At 39.9% G+C, this 19,153-nt stretch overlaps 1 protein-coding gene and 1 long non-coding RNA gene across 2 annotated transcripts in view; one reads left to right on the top strand and one right to left on the bottom strand.

The window, feature by feature from the left end:
- COL17A1 (collagen type XVII alpha 1) overlaps positions 1-6,096 on the bottom strand; it is a 52,614-nt gene extending 46,518 nt beyond the window's left edge. Inside the window, exons 1-2 of the mRNA XM_015559287.1 lie at positions 5,913-6,096; positions 609-671 (exon numbers count right to left, since the gene is read on the bottom strand). Of these exons, the coding sequence (XP_015414773.1) occupies positions 609-660 (52 nt within the window). The 5' untranslated portion in view covers positions 661-671; positions 5,913-6,096. The remainder of the gene's footprint in view (positions 1-608; positions 672-5,912) is intronic.
- A 104-nt stretch (positions 6,097-6,200) lies between these two features.
- LOC107181968 lies at positions 6,201-9,175 on the top strand. The gene is made up of 2 exons (XR_001512684.1): positions 6,201-6,292; positions 8,834-9,175. It is a non-coding gene; the product is annotated as an uncharacterized LOC107181968 (long non-coding RNA).
- Positions 9,176-19,153: the final 9,978 nt, after the last annotated feature.

The raw sequence follows: 19,153 nt of genomic DNA, 5'->3' as shown, positions 1-19,153 counted from the left end.
TTTCACTGCACTGCCCTTCCAAATGGTCACCCAGTCCAGCTGGGGTCCATGCATCATCCTGGCTGCGTTCACTGTGAAGTGGATAATTACCTTGCCTTTTTAAAAATAAATTTGAGGGTGTCTCAAGAACATCATAATTCATTCTAAAATCTGCAGGACCATTCCTGGGGAGGTGTAGCCCTGCCTTATCCCATCCACACTCCAGGACTATATCCCTAAATAAGGAAATGGTTAAACACACGATAGCAAATTCATTCAACAGAATATTATGAAACCATTAAAAATGCTGATTATAAAAATTATTCATCAAAATGGCAGTTTTCATCTTTGAGGAAAAAGCAGAACACATTTTTATTACAAGTATGTTAAAATAAAAATAAACAAAAGGAATCCCATGGGAAGGAGTAGTATTTTTTTTTTTAGAAATACCTTTAAAACGATAGTTGCTTTAAAAAGCCAAAAAGAAAAAAAAACACACACCCTAAATACAAAAACAAAACAAAAAAGAAAAAAATAGAAAAAAATGATAAGTAGTTAATGGTGGAACTAGGGATGAATTATTTACTCTTTGCAAATTTTAATCACTTTGGTAATTATCATGCTCTTACTTCTTTCAGTGACTTCGGTGCCATCTCGCTTGCTTTTCTTGGTCACATCCATACCATAGCCACCTGTGGAAAAGCCAAAAACCATAAACAACAATGCCTCTCACTATCACTTTTTTTAAAAAGTATATTTTTATTGACTTCAAAGAGGAAGGAAAAGAGAGAGAGATAGAAACATCAATAATGAGAGAGAATAATTGATCGGCTGCCTCCTGCACACCCCCTACTAGGGATTGAGCCTGCAACCCAGGCATGTGTCCTGACTGGATATTGAACTGTGACCTCCTGGTTCATAGGTCATTGCTCAACCATGAAGCCCTGCCAGTCAGGCTTATTATAATTTTTTTTTTAATCATAGGTCCCTACTATTCAAGCTGAGAACCTAAAACTCGATTCCTGGAATTCAAAGCATAATTCTTTCATGTCCACATTTTTTATGAGTCATCTCTTGTTATTCTTGTATCATTTATAATAGCAAGTAATTTAATAGTTTCAATTTTGATTCTATTCCTTGTACTGAGATCCTATTTTTCAGAATCTAAATGAACAGGCTGCCTGCCCCCTGCTGGGCATTAATACATAGATGATGTGCTGCCCAGACCTCTGACCATAATACTTCCATTCTTTGTCAAAGTAACAAATAACTGAAGGATATCTATCTGTCAAAGCACTTAGTGCTTTCAGCTAACTCATTTTGATGTATCCCATAATGTTCAATCTTCTATGTGGAGCTCTATGAATGTAAGACATTTATGCTTTATTATTTAGAGTTTGGGTGTGAGAATGATGTTTGATGGATTGAAATCAGGATAATAATCATGCTAATGGTCATACTTCTATGGAACTTCACACTTTTAACAATTTGAAACTTTCTCTTTATAACAAACTAGCCCTAGTGTGCTTTTTTTGCAGACATAACTAGATAAATAATATGAAGAAAACATGTGTAATATCTATTGAAAGATGTAAGAATATAAAATATTCGTACATGCTAGCTATGCTCCCCCTTTGTGATTACTCTGCTTCTGGAAAGGAAAATCTTTGAGATCTTGTCCATTGTGTCCTGGAGTGTAGGTGGGATAAGGTAGGGCTGACATCAAGGGGTGGGCTGGGCTGAGGCTCAGGCCTAAACATGCATGATTATATAGCCCAACTGAGCTCTTGTGGCTGTAGATCCCAGTTTCAGGTTCTGGAAGAACTTGAAATCTGGCTTTCCCTTTGGTCTTCTTCCCCCCCACTCCCAACCTGTCTTTCCTTCCAGATTACTTTTTGGATAAAGTTTAAATTGGATTCTAGAATTCTGGGGCAAGCCACTTCTGCCCAGGACACCCCTGGCTCAAAGATCTCTGCTTTTAAGCTTTTTTCTTGCCTGGTGACTTTAGTGCCTAATTATACCATCATACTTTTACATGCCCCCCAAAACTATTTTAATTTATTTTTAAAATCAGAAGGAAAAATGGACACACTCCAACCTGGATTACCTTATTCCAATGCAGTTATAAAATAAATACAATTTTTAAAGTTTGGTTGTTTTTTTTTTTAACGGAGGAAGGGGTCCCAAAAGCAAAAGTGTCTAGGACAGTGGTCGGCAAACTCATTAGTCAACAGCACCAAATATCAACAGTACAATGACTGAAACTTCTTTTGAGAGCCAAATTTTTTAAACTTAAACTATATAGGTAGGTACATTGTTATTAACTTAATTAGGGTACTCCTAAGGCTTAGGAAGAGCCACACTCAAGGGGCCAAAGAGCCGCATGTGGCTTGTGAGCCGCAGTTTGTAGACCACGGGTCTAGGACCCATGAAAGTCATAATTAACCCTGAGTAACTTCCCACCTTGAAAAGCAAGACCACATGCAACCACCTGGTAGAGTTTACCAAGATCGGCACAGCTAGCTTCAGGGCTGGGTTGAATGTGCCAACTTCTTGCTCATCGAAGTTTTTTAAACGCAGCTCTAGGCAAGGAATGAAGCATCATGGAAAGACTCCTAGGTGGATCTGAGAAGCCACAGAAGGCCTTTTCGTAGGTATGTGCCCCAAAGCCTAGAGGAGGAGCCCATAAACAGTTTAACAAGGGAGTCCAGCCTCTCTGGAAGGCCAGACCTGGCCTGTGACTCAGTCTGCATTCCAGCAATAACCTGTATGATTTTGAAATGCAAACCTACATATAACTGGATATCCTCTTTGAAATCCTTTGTTTAAGCATTAATTGCTTTGGTACCTCTGAAGCCTCTCTCCACTTAAAAAAAAAAAAAAGTTGGTCATTAGCTGTGAACCATTTTGAAGATTAAACATTCAAATGCATCTGGCTGCCGATGGGTGCACCTGGGATGGCACCTGAATCCATAGGAAACATTATCTTGAAAGGAACTGTTTATAACAATCCATGGAAACTTTTACTTCCCACAAATGATTGCTTATTTTGATTCTTTAATGAAAGTTGCTGCCAGCAACATTAAATTTGGGGTGGGATGGGTTTATTCCACTTGTGGCCATCAAGGCAGGCTGATGACCTTTTGGTAAGAGTTGAAGTGTCTAAGTAGCAAAGCAGGCAAGTGTTTTCTTGTTGTTTCTATACCCAGAAAAATAACAGACTTTCCTCGCCCTTCCCCTCCGCCCCCATCTTTTTCTTAAATCCTAATTACGGAGCCCTGAGATCTGCAGCAAAAAGCCAAGGGTTTCCCAACTTCCAGAGGGCACAGAGAGACATCGTGCTAAGAAATCAGATGCCCTTCTTCAGAGTCTGGGGTGGGAGGGCACATGCCTACAAAAAGACCTTCTGTGGCTTCTCAGATCCACCTGGGAGTTTTTCATGATGCTTCATTCCTTGCCTAGAGCTGGGATAGAATGTGGCCTAGGTGGGTGCAGGATAGTCCCTTGCCTCTCTCTCAGCCTGAAGCCATTCAAATGCGTGTCCCATGGCCAAACAGAATGATTTCTTGGGCCTGACATGTACAAGATGGAACTCTGTTGACTTTGCCAAAATTCTCCCAGACGGATAGTCTGAAGTGGCAGGAATGTGTTGGGAGATGGATTCCTTTAAACCAAATGTGAGAGGAAACTTCTGTAAGTGGGTTATCAAATGGAAAACGAGGGGTTGAGGCACAAACCTAGACTGGGATCATCCTGTGGGATCTACAGTATTTCCACAAGACTTCCTTTTTAAACAGTTTAAGTGCCGATGGATTTAAAAAGCATAACTAACAGTAGGAAAAGGAAATTACATGCCCAGGCACAAGCCCAATCCTGTCTTTCTGAGCAGTGCACTCTCCTCCAAAAACACTACTTAATGGAAGCACAGTCGAGTAGAATAATTTTTAACTTCTTGGATGTTTGGGCCACTTCACCAGAATAAGGATGAGCCGTTCACTCAAGTTCTTAATTTCAGAAGTATGCTAATTTCCCTCCACAGTTCTAAGGGGCTGCTTCATGGTTATTTCATAGTTAATGCTCTGTTGAACTGATCCCATGCCATTTTCTGATGCAAAAAAAAATGCAATTTCAAAATCATTTTTCTACTTCTTTGAGGTTTTTTTTTCCACTTCATTTAAATGATGTCACATCCACCTAAAACTAGTCCAATGATGATGAGGTGTAACACATACACACACAAGCAAGGACAGCAATAGAAAACCATGGCATAGACCTCATCTTATTCTAACGGCTCATTAAACACCTTGGTCTTTGATACAAAGAAAGGAATGGAGAAACTAAATGTTTTTCTCTCTATTTTAATAATAAATGTCCCTATACTCTGCTAAGGTATCATAAGTTTTTTGGTTTTTTTTACAGCTCTTATTACTCCAATCTCTGTACACTTTAATACAAAACCACAACAAAATGGTCAAAGTATAAGAAAACCACCCACTAGCTATTGATCGGTAAACACAGAGCGGCCAAGCAGTTTGACAGCAAAGAAAGCCAATGCCCTGGAGTTGATTGCCTCCAAGCTTTCGTCTCTACCCCAGCAATGGGTTGGCCCACTTACAATATTTGGCATCTTAGGATTTTCAGAGCTTGGGAGTGGGGAAGCTTGGACATGAGCTTTGTGATTATGCTGCTTGTTTACAGCCATGTTTGGGTAAACCCTACTGCTGTTAATAACAACAAATGAGCCAAACCAGGCACACACAGATTTCTTTGGGTCAGGCGTCATCTAAGGATGTGGTCAGTTCTCAGGTCGGATTGGTTTCACCAAAATAAGGAGTTTCTATCTAAGCTTAAATCAAAACTGTTCACGTTAGCTGTCCCCATGTAAACTCTGCCCAGATTTTTGGGCAGTAAAGCAGGCCCCTCTGATTCTCTGAAGGGGCTGGCCTCCTGCTTTAGTTTAGTTGTGACTTAGCTCTGTGCCTTAGCTCTAAGAGGTGGGAAGGAACTATTCTGCTTTGCAAATGAAACTCTTTATAAAATCTCACTACATTTTATGGACAGAACAAATCCAACCAGTAGGCTACTGATGAACTGCTTCTCAAAAGAAGTGGTGTGCCAGAGGCTTTGCTTATACGTCAGAAAGTAAAGTAGTAATTTGTCAGTTAGTAGTTAATGTGGTCCAGTGGGACTCCTAAGCTGGTAATTCTCACCCCAAAATGATTTGGGGGGCCCAAATTGGCCAGTTAAAGTATGAACACACACGATTTTTTTGTTTGTTTTTTGTTCTACATTTGACTCCAGGAAATTCCTGGATTAATTATATCATTGCAGATATTTCACGTTACTTTAGATTAGGCAAGTAGTAATTTTAGAGTGTGATAAACAACAATGTTCGCCCAGTGCCTTTAGCTTAACCAGAACCTGGCAGCACAGAGGCCTGGGCAGCACATCAGCTCTGAGTGCTCAGGGGCTGCTTCCTGAAGGCTCCCCTTACCTACACTTCACCTCTGCTGTCAGGGGAGAGGGGGAAAGAGAGGGAGTGGGGAGAACGAGAGAGAATGAGAGAGAGGTTGAGAGAGAAGAAATCATGAACTCTTATCATATTTTAAATAAAACAACTTAACACAAGCCATTTTATAACACTGAAAATAATACAAAAAATTCTGGCACTAGAGCCCAGTGTATCTTAATTAGCCTTTTTCTTCTCTTTACCACTGATGAATCTTTCTTGTTGATCCTTTAAAAGACTTATCCTAAGCAGAATGCATAAACCGAAGTCATCACTTATGATAAATTAATCACGTCAACGAGAACACTTGAAATTCAACAACTTTATCTTATTTTCTCCAAAATAACATTGAAGTTCTAAATGGCAAATCTCAAATCAAAGTCTCAGGCAAAGGAAGAAAAGTCAAAGTCTTCCTGTTACTTACCTCGTTTGAGATTCTGAAGGAATGGGAAACAACTTTGAATAAATCCCCCCTCTCTCTTCCCCTGATGTTTTCTTCTAGACGTTTGCAGTTCCCACTTTTTTTATCCAGGCCCAGCCAAGGTGTGTTAAAGCTGAGTGATCCTTCAGAAATGTTCACTTCTTCTCCCCCCCTTGTTTCTTTCAGTCCTTTGCTCCCAGACAAGTCCTGACAAAGGTGTGTCGTGGTTTACAGCGTTACTCCACCCTCCCAATTATCTGACACTTGCGGGATTAAAAAAAAAAATCTGCCTCCAGGAATCAAACTTTATAGGAGGCAGGAACTTTCTCCTACCTGTTTAGGAGGATTAACCATTTCTGGGCCCATGAGGAAATGGAACTAAAGTCAGTGTAAAGGAAATTCCCTTGTATTACTTCTTACCTTCTTTAGCCAGAGAACTGCCACAACTTGGTATTCCCCTTCCTCACTGCCATGGAATACTCAGAATCCCAATATGCATGATCCGTGGCATAGCTGGGCATGTAGTGGCCTGTGGTCAAGTCATCTGAGCCCCAGAAGAACTGTGAAGTTGGCATGATTGATGTTCGAGACCTTTGACCTCTTTCCCCCATTCTGACCCAAGCCAGGTCAAGTCCGCCTGGAAGAAATAGTAGGTGAACTAATTTAGAATAAGATGTTACTGATGGAAAATGTGGAGCAATTGGAATGGGCATTCATTTTTTTAAATATAAGGCAACCTGATATAGTGATGCTGACTCCAAAGAGTGACATGTTAGTCACAGGATTTCAGGCAGGTAGCCACCTAAATAATGGAGAGAGATACTGTTGGGGTGGGGGGGTGGGAGTTTAAGGATCTTCTTGTTCCTCAAATCAGCAACTGCATAATTTCCATACACCTGGGACTCCCAGAGGCTCTGCCACTTCAGGCGCATTCCGTGGAACCCTTGGACTTCCCTCGAGGGCCAATTTGTACCAAACTAGGTAATTTTTATGATTACCTGAAGAGCATCTGGCTTTCCAGGACCCTTAAAGACTAGCTGAGACTCTTGGTGTAGGTAATATGGGAAGTCTGAACTTAGAACTCACTCAGGTGCTTCTTTGAGGCCATAGCACCTTCTTGGACCCAATGTCAGTTTCAGATTCCCAATTCTGAGGCCTCATTCTCAGATCTTGGAGGGGAGCCATGGAATTCCTTTAGCAAAACACCAATGCATGTTTGCACCCTGCTATGTGCAGACATACATTGAAGGGTCTGAGCACCAATTGTGGGGTTCTCACTCCAAAGCTCCCAATATTCTGCTTGGAGTCACACATTTCAGAACCCTTCCAGTGTCTCAGAATGTGACACTATTGGGTTCTTGCTTTCTGGGATGTTCCTGCCTTCCCCAAATAAATACTTACTCAACATGTCTGCTGTCAGTCTCAGAGGAGAAGAGCACTGAAAGATCTGGAAGACAGACAGAATGAAATTGACACAACCCTGCAGCATTCATTCACTTATTAATTCATAAATTAAACAAAAATATATTTGCTCCTGCTTGGAACTAGAGGTTGAACTATATGCTGAGAGTTCAGTGGTGAAACACAGACATGTCCTTTGTCATTAGGCGTTCACAGCCTAGTGGAGTAAGTAAGATAGTCTTTAAACAACGGAATACCCTACTGGGACTGCCATAACGAAAATTCTGGTGGCTGAAACAACGGAAATTATTTTTCTCCCCGTTCTGGAGGTGGGAAGTCCAAGATCAAAATGTCAGCGGGTCTGGTTTCTCCTGAGGCCTCTCTCCTTGGCTTGCCGATGGCTATCTTCTTGCTGGGTCCTCACACGGCCTTCTCTCTCTCTCTCTCTCTCTCTCTCTCTCTCTCTCTCTATCTCTCTCTCTCTCTTCTGTGTGTTTGTGTGTGTGTGTGCACCCCTGGTGTCTCTCTTTATATATCCTAATCTCCTCTTCTTATAAGGTCACCAGTCAGATTGGTTAAGGCCCATCTTAACAGCCTCATTTTAACTTAATTACTTCTTTAAGGGGCATGTCCCCAAATCCTATCACATTCTAAGGTACTGGCGGTTGGGCTTTAATATTTGAATCTGGGGGAAAATCATTTACAACAAATTATGTACACAATGAATAATTATGGACCAATATACATTAAGAATGTGGTAGCTATTATGAAGAAAGAATTATGAGTACTGTGAGAGAGCAAAAGAGGAGACATAATCTTGAGGGGGGATGTTAAGAAAAAGCCCTGCTAAGAAAGTGACATTTAAACGGACAGATGGTCGAATAGAGATTACACAGGTGAAAGGAGGAATTCTAGAACCTAGATAGGGAAAAGAGTATTTGAGAAGGTTCTGAAGTGGAAGAAGCCTGGTGAGTTTGAGGAACAGTGATGACAATACATTTAAGTGCACCAAGTGAAGGGGAAGTGCTATTGGAAGAGAAGCTGGACAGAGTCAGGAGCTAGATCACACACAGTCTCAAAGGCCATGGTAGGAAGGTGGTTTTGGTATTTGGCAAATGTTCTTAAATTGGCATTTGGGAACAACTCTATATAGGCATGTATGAATATTTGGATGATTAAGAAAGAAGAGAGCCTGACCAGTGTGGCTCAGTGGTTGAGCATCAACCTATGAACCAGGAGGTCATGGTTCCATTCCCTGTCAGGGCACATGCTCTGGTTGCGGGCTTGATCCCCAGTGTGGGGCATGCAGGAGGCAGCTGATCAAAGATTCTCATCATTGATGTTTCCACCTCTCTCCCTTCCTCTCTTAAATCAATAAAAACATATTTAAAAAAAAAAGAAGAAAGAAGAGAGATTGGAACTAATGTTTTCTAAAGTTTATTATGTGTCAGACATTTTACATACATTAGCTTACTTAATCCCTACAGCAACCCTAAGAGGTATGTATTATCTTTATTTTATAGGTGAAAAAAGTGGAATTCAGAGAAACTGAGTAACCAGGCCAAAGATCTTACATCTAATAAGTGGCTCCAGAGAGGGAAGAGGGACTGGAAAAGGAGTTAAATGATTGATCATGTCTACATGATGAAGCCTCCATAAAAATCCCAACAGTGTGGGGTTCAGAGAGCTCCCAGGTTGGTGAACTTGTCCACAAACTGGGAGGGTGACACGCCCCAACTCCATGAGGCTTGAAGCTCCTGTGCTCAGCACCCTCCCAGATCTCACCCTCTGTACCTCTTCATCTGGCTGTTCATCTGTATCTTTTATTTTATCCTCTAATAAACTGGGAAATGTAAGTAAGAGTTCTCCTGAGTTCTGTGAACTGTTTGAGCAAATAACTGAATCCAAGGGAGAGCGGGTTATGGGAACCTCCAATGTATAACCCAATAGGACAGAAGTTGTGGGTAACCTGGGGCCCTACCACTTGTGATTGGCATTTAAAGTCTCATGGGACTGAGCCTTTAACCGGAGGGATCTGACACTATCACCAGGTAGATAGTGTCTGAAAAGTTAAATGTAGTACACCTAGCTAGTGCCAGGGAGAATTGCTTGGTGTCACATTGTGGGAACCCCCACCCCATCATGTCTGGTGTCAGAAGTATTGTGAGTATGGTAGTAGTGTGAGAGTAAAGACAGACACAGGAGGAGGACTAGGAGGTATTTTTCTATACAGTGCAGAACCTATATTCCACTTAACCTCTGAACCCTCATTTCCCACTGCCTGTGTATCATTAAGATTTAAGTTTGCCCCCAGCTTGAACTGAAATGAGATAGGCAATATCAAAACAGAACAGGCTGAGGGTAAATGATAACTTAAATAAGAACTAAAACCATTTGAACAATGGAGATATTTTCAATCAACAGCATTATGGTGTTGGTATACTTTATTGATGATTTTAGATAAAAATCTGTATTAGATGCTGGCAACTATAAACCAATCAATTATTCAATTCATATAACGACTACACAAAACCAACCATTGGAATCAGCATGGCTGTTTTTCCCCCTCCTGTTTATTATTCCTGTAATAACTAGTATTTTAGTATATTCTATATGTCCTGATTATATTCTATACATATTATATTCTAGTTACTCAAGTTTCATATTTTATTGTGCTTGGCAAAATTATTTCCAATAAGACATATCTTGGTACATGAGGTGAAAGAAACCTTATGTTCATTCGACATGCATATGTTAAGTTTCTACCATATCCTGGTACTAGGTAATTGTCTTTTAAATGTTTCAAATTATCCAGAAAGCAACAAAATTCTTACTAAAATTAAGGAACAGAGTCAGATTTAGGAGAAAGCAATGACTAAGACACCGGAAAGGTGTTTCTTGTTTCTTGCTCCATTTGGACCTATGTTTAATGAGTCACATTTAATCAATTTTTGATGGAGCAGAAAGAAAATTTCCTTAAGAGGCAACCAGAAAAATATTCATCCTCCCAAAATTATCTACTGACTTTTAACTAAGTTGGGGAGAAAAGATGTCTGTTTACGTGTAGCCGAGACTGACACCTGGTACCAGACTCTCATTGCTTGTTGAGCACTGTGAGTTCAGGTATACCCCATTTTCTGTGGCTGATGAGTTTCTGAAAAACTGGATGTGTAAATCTGGTTTTTGGTGACTAGGGTGGATGTTTTTGTCAAATGACTATTCATTACCTCATTAATCTTTGTGAACACAGATTTTTCTGTATTTGTTTGGTTTAAAGGAATGTACCCTGTAGATGGATTTCTCCCTATTCCGTGACCCTATACCATAAGATTATTATAGATAGTAATATGTTTTTATCAAAAGTTCATCGGGGGATCCTAAAGCTTTGAGACACATTTGCCTTATTTTATCCTCTAATAAACTGGGAAATGTAAGTAAGAGACAATAAGAAGTGAAGTTCACTAAAGGAGAAAATAGTGCTTGCTTTGGCAGCACATACACTAAAACTGGAATAATACAGAAAAGATAAGCATGGCCCCAGGACAAGCAGATTCAAATTCATAAGCATTTCATTAAAAAAGGAGAAAATGATTTTATAATTAGTGAGATAATTCCACTATCTACAATAGTTGATCCAGCTTTTTTTGTTGGACAAAAAAAAATTCACTGATTTTTTTTAAAAAAACAACCTGAATTCCTTTATATTAAAATAAAGAGAATATGATTATTTGTTGCAGGTTGCTACAACATTTCTAAGACTAGAAGGCCATATTTCCTCCTAGCTTTCTCTTTGGTTAGCATGTGCTCGTGGATAATAAACAATTATCACAACAACATATGTCACAGTTATGGAGCGTTTGGCTTTTGGGAGGCTGCAGCTGAGAAGTAGTACCAAGTCCTGCCCTTCATACATGGGTGTAAGGTCTTCATCAGCTTTTCCTATTTATAATGGTTCTTGAGTTGTTTCTGCTGCCTTTATGATAATAACAATGCACTCTGGTTTCCTTTCTTCCATTTCCAATTTCAAATCTATTCATTTATTTATCCATTCAAAACTCATACATATTTGTTGAATGAGTAAACAAATACCCATTGATGGTCTACCATGAACATGGCACTGCGTGTATAGATACAATTGAGGATGAAATGCAAAACCTGCCTTCAAGGAATTACAATGTAAAAAAAAAGATGGATGGGTGTATTTACCACATATACAAAAAATTACAATATAAGGAAGAATGTAATCCGTTAGAGATTTAGGAACGATGTAAATCCACTTCCAGCTGTGGATGTCAGCCAATGCTTCATAAAAGAGGTGTCATTTCAGTTGGGCTTTAAAAGATGGGTAGTAGTAAGAAGCTGAAGATGGAGCTGCAATTTCAAGGAAGAAGTCCAGCATGAAGGCACAGGTACAGGAAAAAGTAAGACTCAGGTGGAGAATGGTGAAAGACAGTGAAAACGGAGTAGATGGGGAGAGGCTGGAAGTGTAGAACGTGCTAGTGGATGCGGGAAATCTGAAATGCCAGCCCAAGGAGTGTCTATATCAGTGTTGGTGAACCTATGACACGTGTGTCAGAGGTGACACGCGAACTCATTTTTTTGGGTTCATTTTTCTTTGTTAAATGGCATTTAAATATATAAAATAAATATCAAAAATATAAGTCTTTGTTTTACTATGGTTGCAAATATCAAAAAATTTCTATAGGTGACATGGCACCAGAGTTAAGTTAGGGTTTTTAAAAATGCTGACACGCCGAGCTCAAAGGTTCGCCATCACTGGCCTAGGATGATGCTGAAATTTTCCAAGCTAACCACTGACCACACTTCCCTCTTCTTCCCTGCCAAGTTACCTTCCTCAAAAGTCCACCTGTTAAAGCTTACATTTTGGTGGAGGAATAAAAAAATCCCCGCCTGGCTGGTATGCTCAGTGGTTGGGTGTCAACCCATGACCAAGATTCCCAGTCCAGGCACATGCTCGAGTTGCTGGCTCGATCCCCAGTGGGGTGCATGCAGGAGTCAGCCTATTGATGTTCCTCTCTCATCAATGTTTCTAGCTCTCTATTCCTCTCTCTTTCTTAAAATCAATAAAAACGTATTTTAAAAATTCCCCTTGGTTTGGTCTCTTCCCTCTAGTAGGCAGTTAGACAGGCATGAACAAAGCAGGACAACAGGTCAGGTACGAATGCAACCAGAGAAGAAAATCCCAGGTACCTAGCAATGGGTAGCCAGGGAGAGCAAATATTGAAATATGTTTGGTAAATTAGGACCTCATCCCTGAAGTATGCTTTCTTTCCTAGCTTGTCATGCAGGTCAGACACTCCCCTGACCTTTTCTCCACTGGCATGTAGGTAGTCATGTAGGTAGAGTGCCTTAGAGAAGAAACAAGGGGCTGAAGAAAAGCCCCACATGATTTCCATACAAGGTCAGGAGACAGTGGGACAAGCCCCATGGGTCAACTTAAAGAAGGAAGCAGCTATTTGCCCCATCCCCACCCCCGTGCCCCAAGGAGCCCTTGCCAATACCCCGGGGCCACGCTCTTTGGCCGAAATCTTCTGTCAAGTGTACTTTTGCTTTGCTTGCTGAATAAACTTTCTTTTGTAGTTTGAGTCTTGGATCTGAATTCTTTCTTAGCCAGAACTCAAGCACCAAGGTTGCTGAACCAAGATGCAGTCTGACGCCACCAGTCTAACTCCTGCTGCTGTTTCTCCGCCAATATTCCCCACTCCCATTTTGTCCTGTGTTCATTACCTAACGTATTATAAATGGGAGGTTTAAAAAATGGTTTATTATATGTCTTGAAGAATTTGGATATGAAAACAATAGGATATTAAAATATGTCATCTGTAGGTGATACATTTATTAGTTTAAAACCACTGTGTGTTTTTTAACATGCCCTACTAAATTATTTATAATTTGTTTCTAGCAATTTAACATTTATAGTTTAGTTCTGTCATAAGACAGCAAAGAGCCAAAGAAAAATATGTGAAGTGTTAGTCTTACTAGTTGGTACTCTTTCGTAATCAGAGAAAAGAAATCTTAGTTCTGAGGTAAATCACCCTACCTTGCATGTGCATCTTTCCTAGAGGACAAATCTCAAATATTGCAACAAGTAAAACATGTAATGATTTCTTAATATTCAGTAAAGATGCTGCTGAAGAAAAACAGATCTGTATACTGAATTAGTTTCAAATGAGTTCACAGAAATTAGTACTAATATCATCACCATCAATCATTTCTGCCACAGGGGTGGTAATAAAAAGGAGTCAGAATAGTTTAAAAAAAAACACAACTGTCACATGAGGGCATGCAAAACCCACTGCACCTGCTGTCAATCAAAAAGTGGGTATTCCAGCCCAGCTGGTGTGGCTCAGTGGTTGAACATCAACCCATGAACCAGGAAGTCACGGTTCTATTTCTAATCAGGGCACATGCCCGGGTTGCGGGTTTGACCCCCCAATGAAGAGTGTGCAGGAGGCAGCTGATCCATGATTCTCTCTCATCATTGATGTTCCTATCTCTCGCTCCCTCTTCCTTCCTCTCTGAAATTAATAAAAACATATTAAAAATCTTTTAAAAGTGGGTATTCCAGAACAGCAAGGTCAATAAAGAAGAAATATATCTAGCAGAGGAATGAAACACATATGAGGCAACCCCCACCACCCCCAAAGAATACAAATCATTACTAATGTGGTCAGTGAAGAAATTGACCAAGGATTTCCAGAAGTGGGCAGTACACATTGTTATTGCTGTGGCTCTGTGCACAGCATTCTGTGTAGACTGAGAATGTATTTTGTGTTATAGTGGTCATGGTGGTTGCCTTCCAATTCTTCCTTTGGATTCCAAAAGATTCTCCATTGAAAGAAGAAATGAAAATCCTTCTGTCTAGCTGGGAAGTCATTTCTAGCCTTATGTTTGGCAATGTTTACCCGCCCACCCAGGCAGTGTTAAGCCTCTCTAAGAACTGGGGCAAACCAAGCTATTTGCCCTTTATTTGCTCAGAAATGACATGGGAGGATGTCAGAAGCATCAGGAGATGAAAAGTTCTATACTGCTCATAGAAAAAGATGTGCTCTCAAAAGTGAACTATTTAATATAAATAGACTAGTTGCTTAAAATATGTGTAAAGCTTGATCCCTACTCAGGAGCAAGAAAAAACTATTCAACTAAACAGCAGGAAGCCACATGACAGATGGGATTATTACTGGATTTTAATGGTATTTAGCCTGAAGATCTGAAAAATCTGTCAGGTGATGAGCATTCTCTTGTACTGTAGGCCATGATTCAGAAGACAGGTCTGATTCTCACAAAACATGTCAATACAAGGACTATCTTTATTAAGATAAAGACCACACCCTATTATCTGGTTTATGGTTACCACTATTTTCCTCATGGGTATATCGCTAATACATAGACTCACGCTGAAAATCCGGTCTTGTGGCCTGACACACTCATTGAGTCAATGTTCCACTAATGATAACTCATCCAAGCATTTCTGAGCTATGCTATTCCAGTGATTCCCAGCTTATGTTTTGGAGACCCTGGTGTTTTAGCCATTTGCCAGAATCACATGTAAATTAAATAACTTAAATTCAGTAAAATTTGCCCTTTTTAGTATCCTGAGTTTTGACAAATTCATTTAGTTAAGTCACCACCACCACTTTCAAGATCTAGAACAATTTCATCACATCCCCAAATTTCTCTGTCTACCCCATCTCCAGCCCCTGGCTGTTTTTTTATCCCTATAGTTTTGCCTTTTTCTGAATGTCATATAATGGAATTATACAGTAGATAGTCTTTTGAATTTGACTTCTTTGACTTAGCATTTGAGATTCATCCATGCCATTGAGGAATTACCAAAAATTTGCAGACCAAATCTATGCCACTAAAATTCTGTGCACAGCCGAAACCGGTTTGGCTCAGTGGATAGAGCGTCGGCCTGCGGACTGAAAGGTCCCAGGTTCGATAAATAAAATTCTGTGCACATTTTAGCCATTTTCAATGAAATATGATGGTGATGATGAACTTAAACAGAATAACTCTACTCTTGATGATTTCTACCATCCACTCATTTCTCTTGGAAATAAGTAAACTCGGCCATTCTACATACTTACAAGGTGATTGAAAGGACAGGATAGTTAGTGTGGCATAATATCAAATGTTTTATAAAGTAATTTTTTGCCACATATATATATCTTATATTTATCAGATTTGGCTCATTTCATATATATTGAATAGAATAGTAATAGCAGGAAGAGTACCTGAAATGAGATACTGAAATTTAAAAGAAAATATTATCATTTCCAATGACCTCAAATCCTCCACCTCTTTGGCCTATAGCTAGAAACTTAATTAAATTTTTAATGGACAAAAAAATTATATAGAGTCAATAGGCAGTCCTTCCCTTTTCCCAAAACGAACAAGAAGCAGTTTTATCTTCAATGTAAGTATTTCATAATAACCCCTTGTAACTTGCAAGAGTATCATAAATAAGGTTCAAGGTGTGATTAATTAATAACATTATCATAATCTGAATAACACTTTAATAGGTAATTTTGGGAGAAAGTCAACAATTTGAATTGAAACAAACCCAGACATCACTGAGAAAAAATATCCAAGTTGATGGCAGCCATATTGATTTACTATATATAGAAGCCCACACCAATGTTCAAGGCTTTCTGTTTTCTCAGCGATAACTTGTGGCTAGACAGCAGTGTTCTTGGCCCAGGGAAAGCACAAAGGGAGACTTATCCCTTAAAGGGATTAAAAATGTAGCCGGTATGTGATCTTTGGGTTTCCATTTTTGGTTTCTCTGGGTTAACTCAGGTATCTGCAAAAAGATGGGGAGAGTTAACCTTATTTATTTATGTAAACCTTATTTATTTAATCAGCCTATGAATATTTTTTTAGGTTAGGAGAGATAGACACTATGGGTGACTGATGGAAGAGTAGAGCATTTTCTCTGTTGGTCTAATTAATGGGGTTGGGGAATGGGTAGGGGTAGAGTGGGAGGGAACAGCCATTAATTCTAAGATCTGATAAGTTGATAGTCAAAGAGGATTTCATCACAAAAGCTGGGAAGGGTTTCTGAAATAGAAAGCCAATTTAGTCAGATCTCACACATCAGAGATTTATCTGTGTTGCCAGGAAGTTCTTGCAGCCCGTCAGGCTGGCAGCTTTATTAAAGCTTGCATATTCATCCCAGAATACCCTTGGGCTTGTTCTAGGGCCCAGGAAGCGCATGGGAAGGAATGGGAGAGATCACTGGCGATATTTTGCAAATTCACCATAGTGTTAAGCCTGACAATCAAGCTAAAAAGTTCATTCTTCTTGTAACAACTTGGGAAGGAGCCCTTCCAGGTAGTCATGGATTTCCCCTCTCTATATAGAGATGAAGACTGTTCTGGTTCTGGGAGATCAGCATCCAGTTAGAGAAAGAAGGATACAAATCAGAAAAGCTTACATCCCATGGGTGAGACTGGCTGAAACAATTTGGTATCAATAGAGCTTCAAGAGCTACCCCAAATTTAATGCCTACGGAGATCACCTTGGCTGACCCACTTTAATGAAACTGAGGTGCTCACTTCACCCCATTGCCCTATCTGGGGTACATCTGAGCACTTGTTCTTTGTATCTCTTCAGCACATGCCCCTTCTTTTACCTCTGCACCTCTAACACTTGAGTACACTTGTTTGTTTACTTAAAGCCCTTGGAGAAATGGGCTGGGTTTTTATCTTTTCATCATATGCCCAACACCAAACATAGTGCCTATAGTACAGCAGGCATTCAGTGAAACTTCCTCTCTCCCAAGCTCCCGATTCATATTCCTAACTATTACTGTTTACCTCCATCGGCATCCCACTGGCACTTTAAACTCAACATGTTCAAAACCAGACTTGTTTCTCTCCCCCCTGTCCCCTCCCCTCAGCCATGCCTCTGGTGCTGTGTTTATTTGTGTGTCTGCGGGGCCTGGGCTGTACCAGGCTCACTGTAAGTATTCAGAAAATATTCAAAGTGGGATGAGAAGAGAAATGAGGAAAAGGAGAACAGAAAAGAAGCAGGAGAAAAAATAGTAAAATGAAGAAGGGAATTATGAAGACAACAAAGAGAAAAGAAGGAAGAGGAGAGGAGGTGGGTGAGAAAGATATTTTAAGTTGTCTCCCCCCCTCCCCCACTCCGCGCCCCTCAAAATCGGGAGGCATGGAATGCACCTAGAGCCCTTGAAAGAAGAGCTAGATCACTTTCCCATCTTCTCCACTTCCTTTCAGTGTTGTCTTCACTGCTTCCAGTTTGGGTTGGACTTTCAATGTTTATGAGTGTGATGAGAGAAGGGCCTTGGAGACATGTCTCCACCTTTGCAGTCATTCCCACACACGCAGGTTATCAGTAGCTGGGCTATTTTCCACTATGAAGCATGTTTCTATATGACAGTTTGCAAAAATTAGGATTAGACTCCTAATTTTTAAACCTTATAGTTCTGAAGATGAGGTTCTGAAGTGCAGATGTAGGGTTGAGGTTCATTTGTTTTTCCCATGGGGAATGATTCCCAATTTTGCCTGAGGTAGGTAAGGGGACAAGATCTTGCTTGCTCTCCTGGTCCTGGAGTTTTTACAGTCTTGTAAGGTATTGTATGTTTTCTTTTTGGGTTCTGTTGCTAGATTATTTTAAGTCAGATGCTCTAAGCTCTTTGAGTGATGACATGTCATAACTGTAACCCCAAGACATTTTCAAGTAAAGACAAGATACAGGCACACCTTGATTTTATTTGTGGGAGGTACATTATAGCCCACAGGGAAATGTGTAATGAATATTCCGTCATTTTAAGGGACTTGCTAAAATCATGCTGCCATCTGGTAGTTTTCAAGGGTTCTTAGATCTATGAAAAGAGTCTTTTCCAGAGAAATTATTTTTTTCAACACTTGTTCTAAAAAAGAGGCTTAAAGGACTCCTGTGATTTTAAAAAAAATCAGTGAAAGTACCTGCTATTCCTAAGGCAGCTGTCCTCACACGCTGAGTATATAAATCTATGCATCCCAGATGTCTGGCATCCCTGGGAGAGGGTTTTCTATTGGAATGGAAAATTTTACTGAAATATAAATAGGAAAGAGTTTGTGAACTAACTCCTTTAGTCAGCACAGGAGGCAGGCAGTGAAAACTAACAGGAGGTCCCTCCCTGCTGAAACCCCTGGCATAGAGACTTGAAGCATGTTCTTTTTTGCAGTCTTTTAAACAAAACAGTACAAGTTCTCATAGAAATAAACTATTAGTAAGAGTTTCCTATAGGTTTCTAATATAAATGAATATTGAAAACATAAGGCAGCTTGTCTTCAGGCATGGTACTCACAAAGAAATTAGGCAACAGGATAGATTAGGACTCAGTACAACCCCCCATACAACTCAAAGGATTGTCCTAAAAAAATTGGAGTTCACAGGCAAGAGTAATTTTCATGAAAGAAGAACACATTCGTTCCTAATAAAGCAAATGACACCCACCACACAGCAAATGAAATGAGCACAAAGCTCATTTTCAGATGAGTCGCGATTTCCCACAAATTTCTAACACCGTGGATGAACTCTACACTCTACTGCCTGTGTTTATATTTGTGCAGCTATATTTACCTAAACACATCTGAGAACCTTGCATTTCAAAAAGCAGTTAATGGCATTTGTCAGAGGACAGACTTGGCCTCAGAATGGGGCAGCGTATTGGTGTCTTAGAGACCTAAACCCACAGGTCACGATGTTTCAGTGGTAAGAATGTTATCAGAAAAAAAGAATGTCATATATTTGCTAATTTTAAACAAGATTTAGGATCTGGTGGATGAAAATCTCTAAAAGAATAAAGA

The sequence above is a fragment of the Myotis davidii genome, unplaced genomic scaffold, assembly GCF_000327345.1.
Source record: "Myotis davidii unplaced genomic scaffold, ASM32734v1 scaffold332, whole genome shotgun sequence".
NCBI classification, from domain to species: domain Eukaryota; kingdom Metazoa; phylum Chordata; class Mammalia; order Chiroptera; family Vespertilionidae; genus Myotis; species Myotis davidii.
Note: the sequence above shows the minus strand (reverse complement) of the source record. Positions and strands in the feature narration are given on the sequence as shown.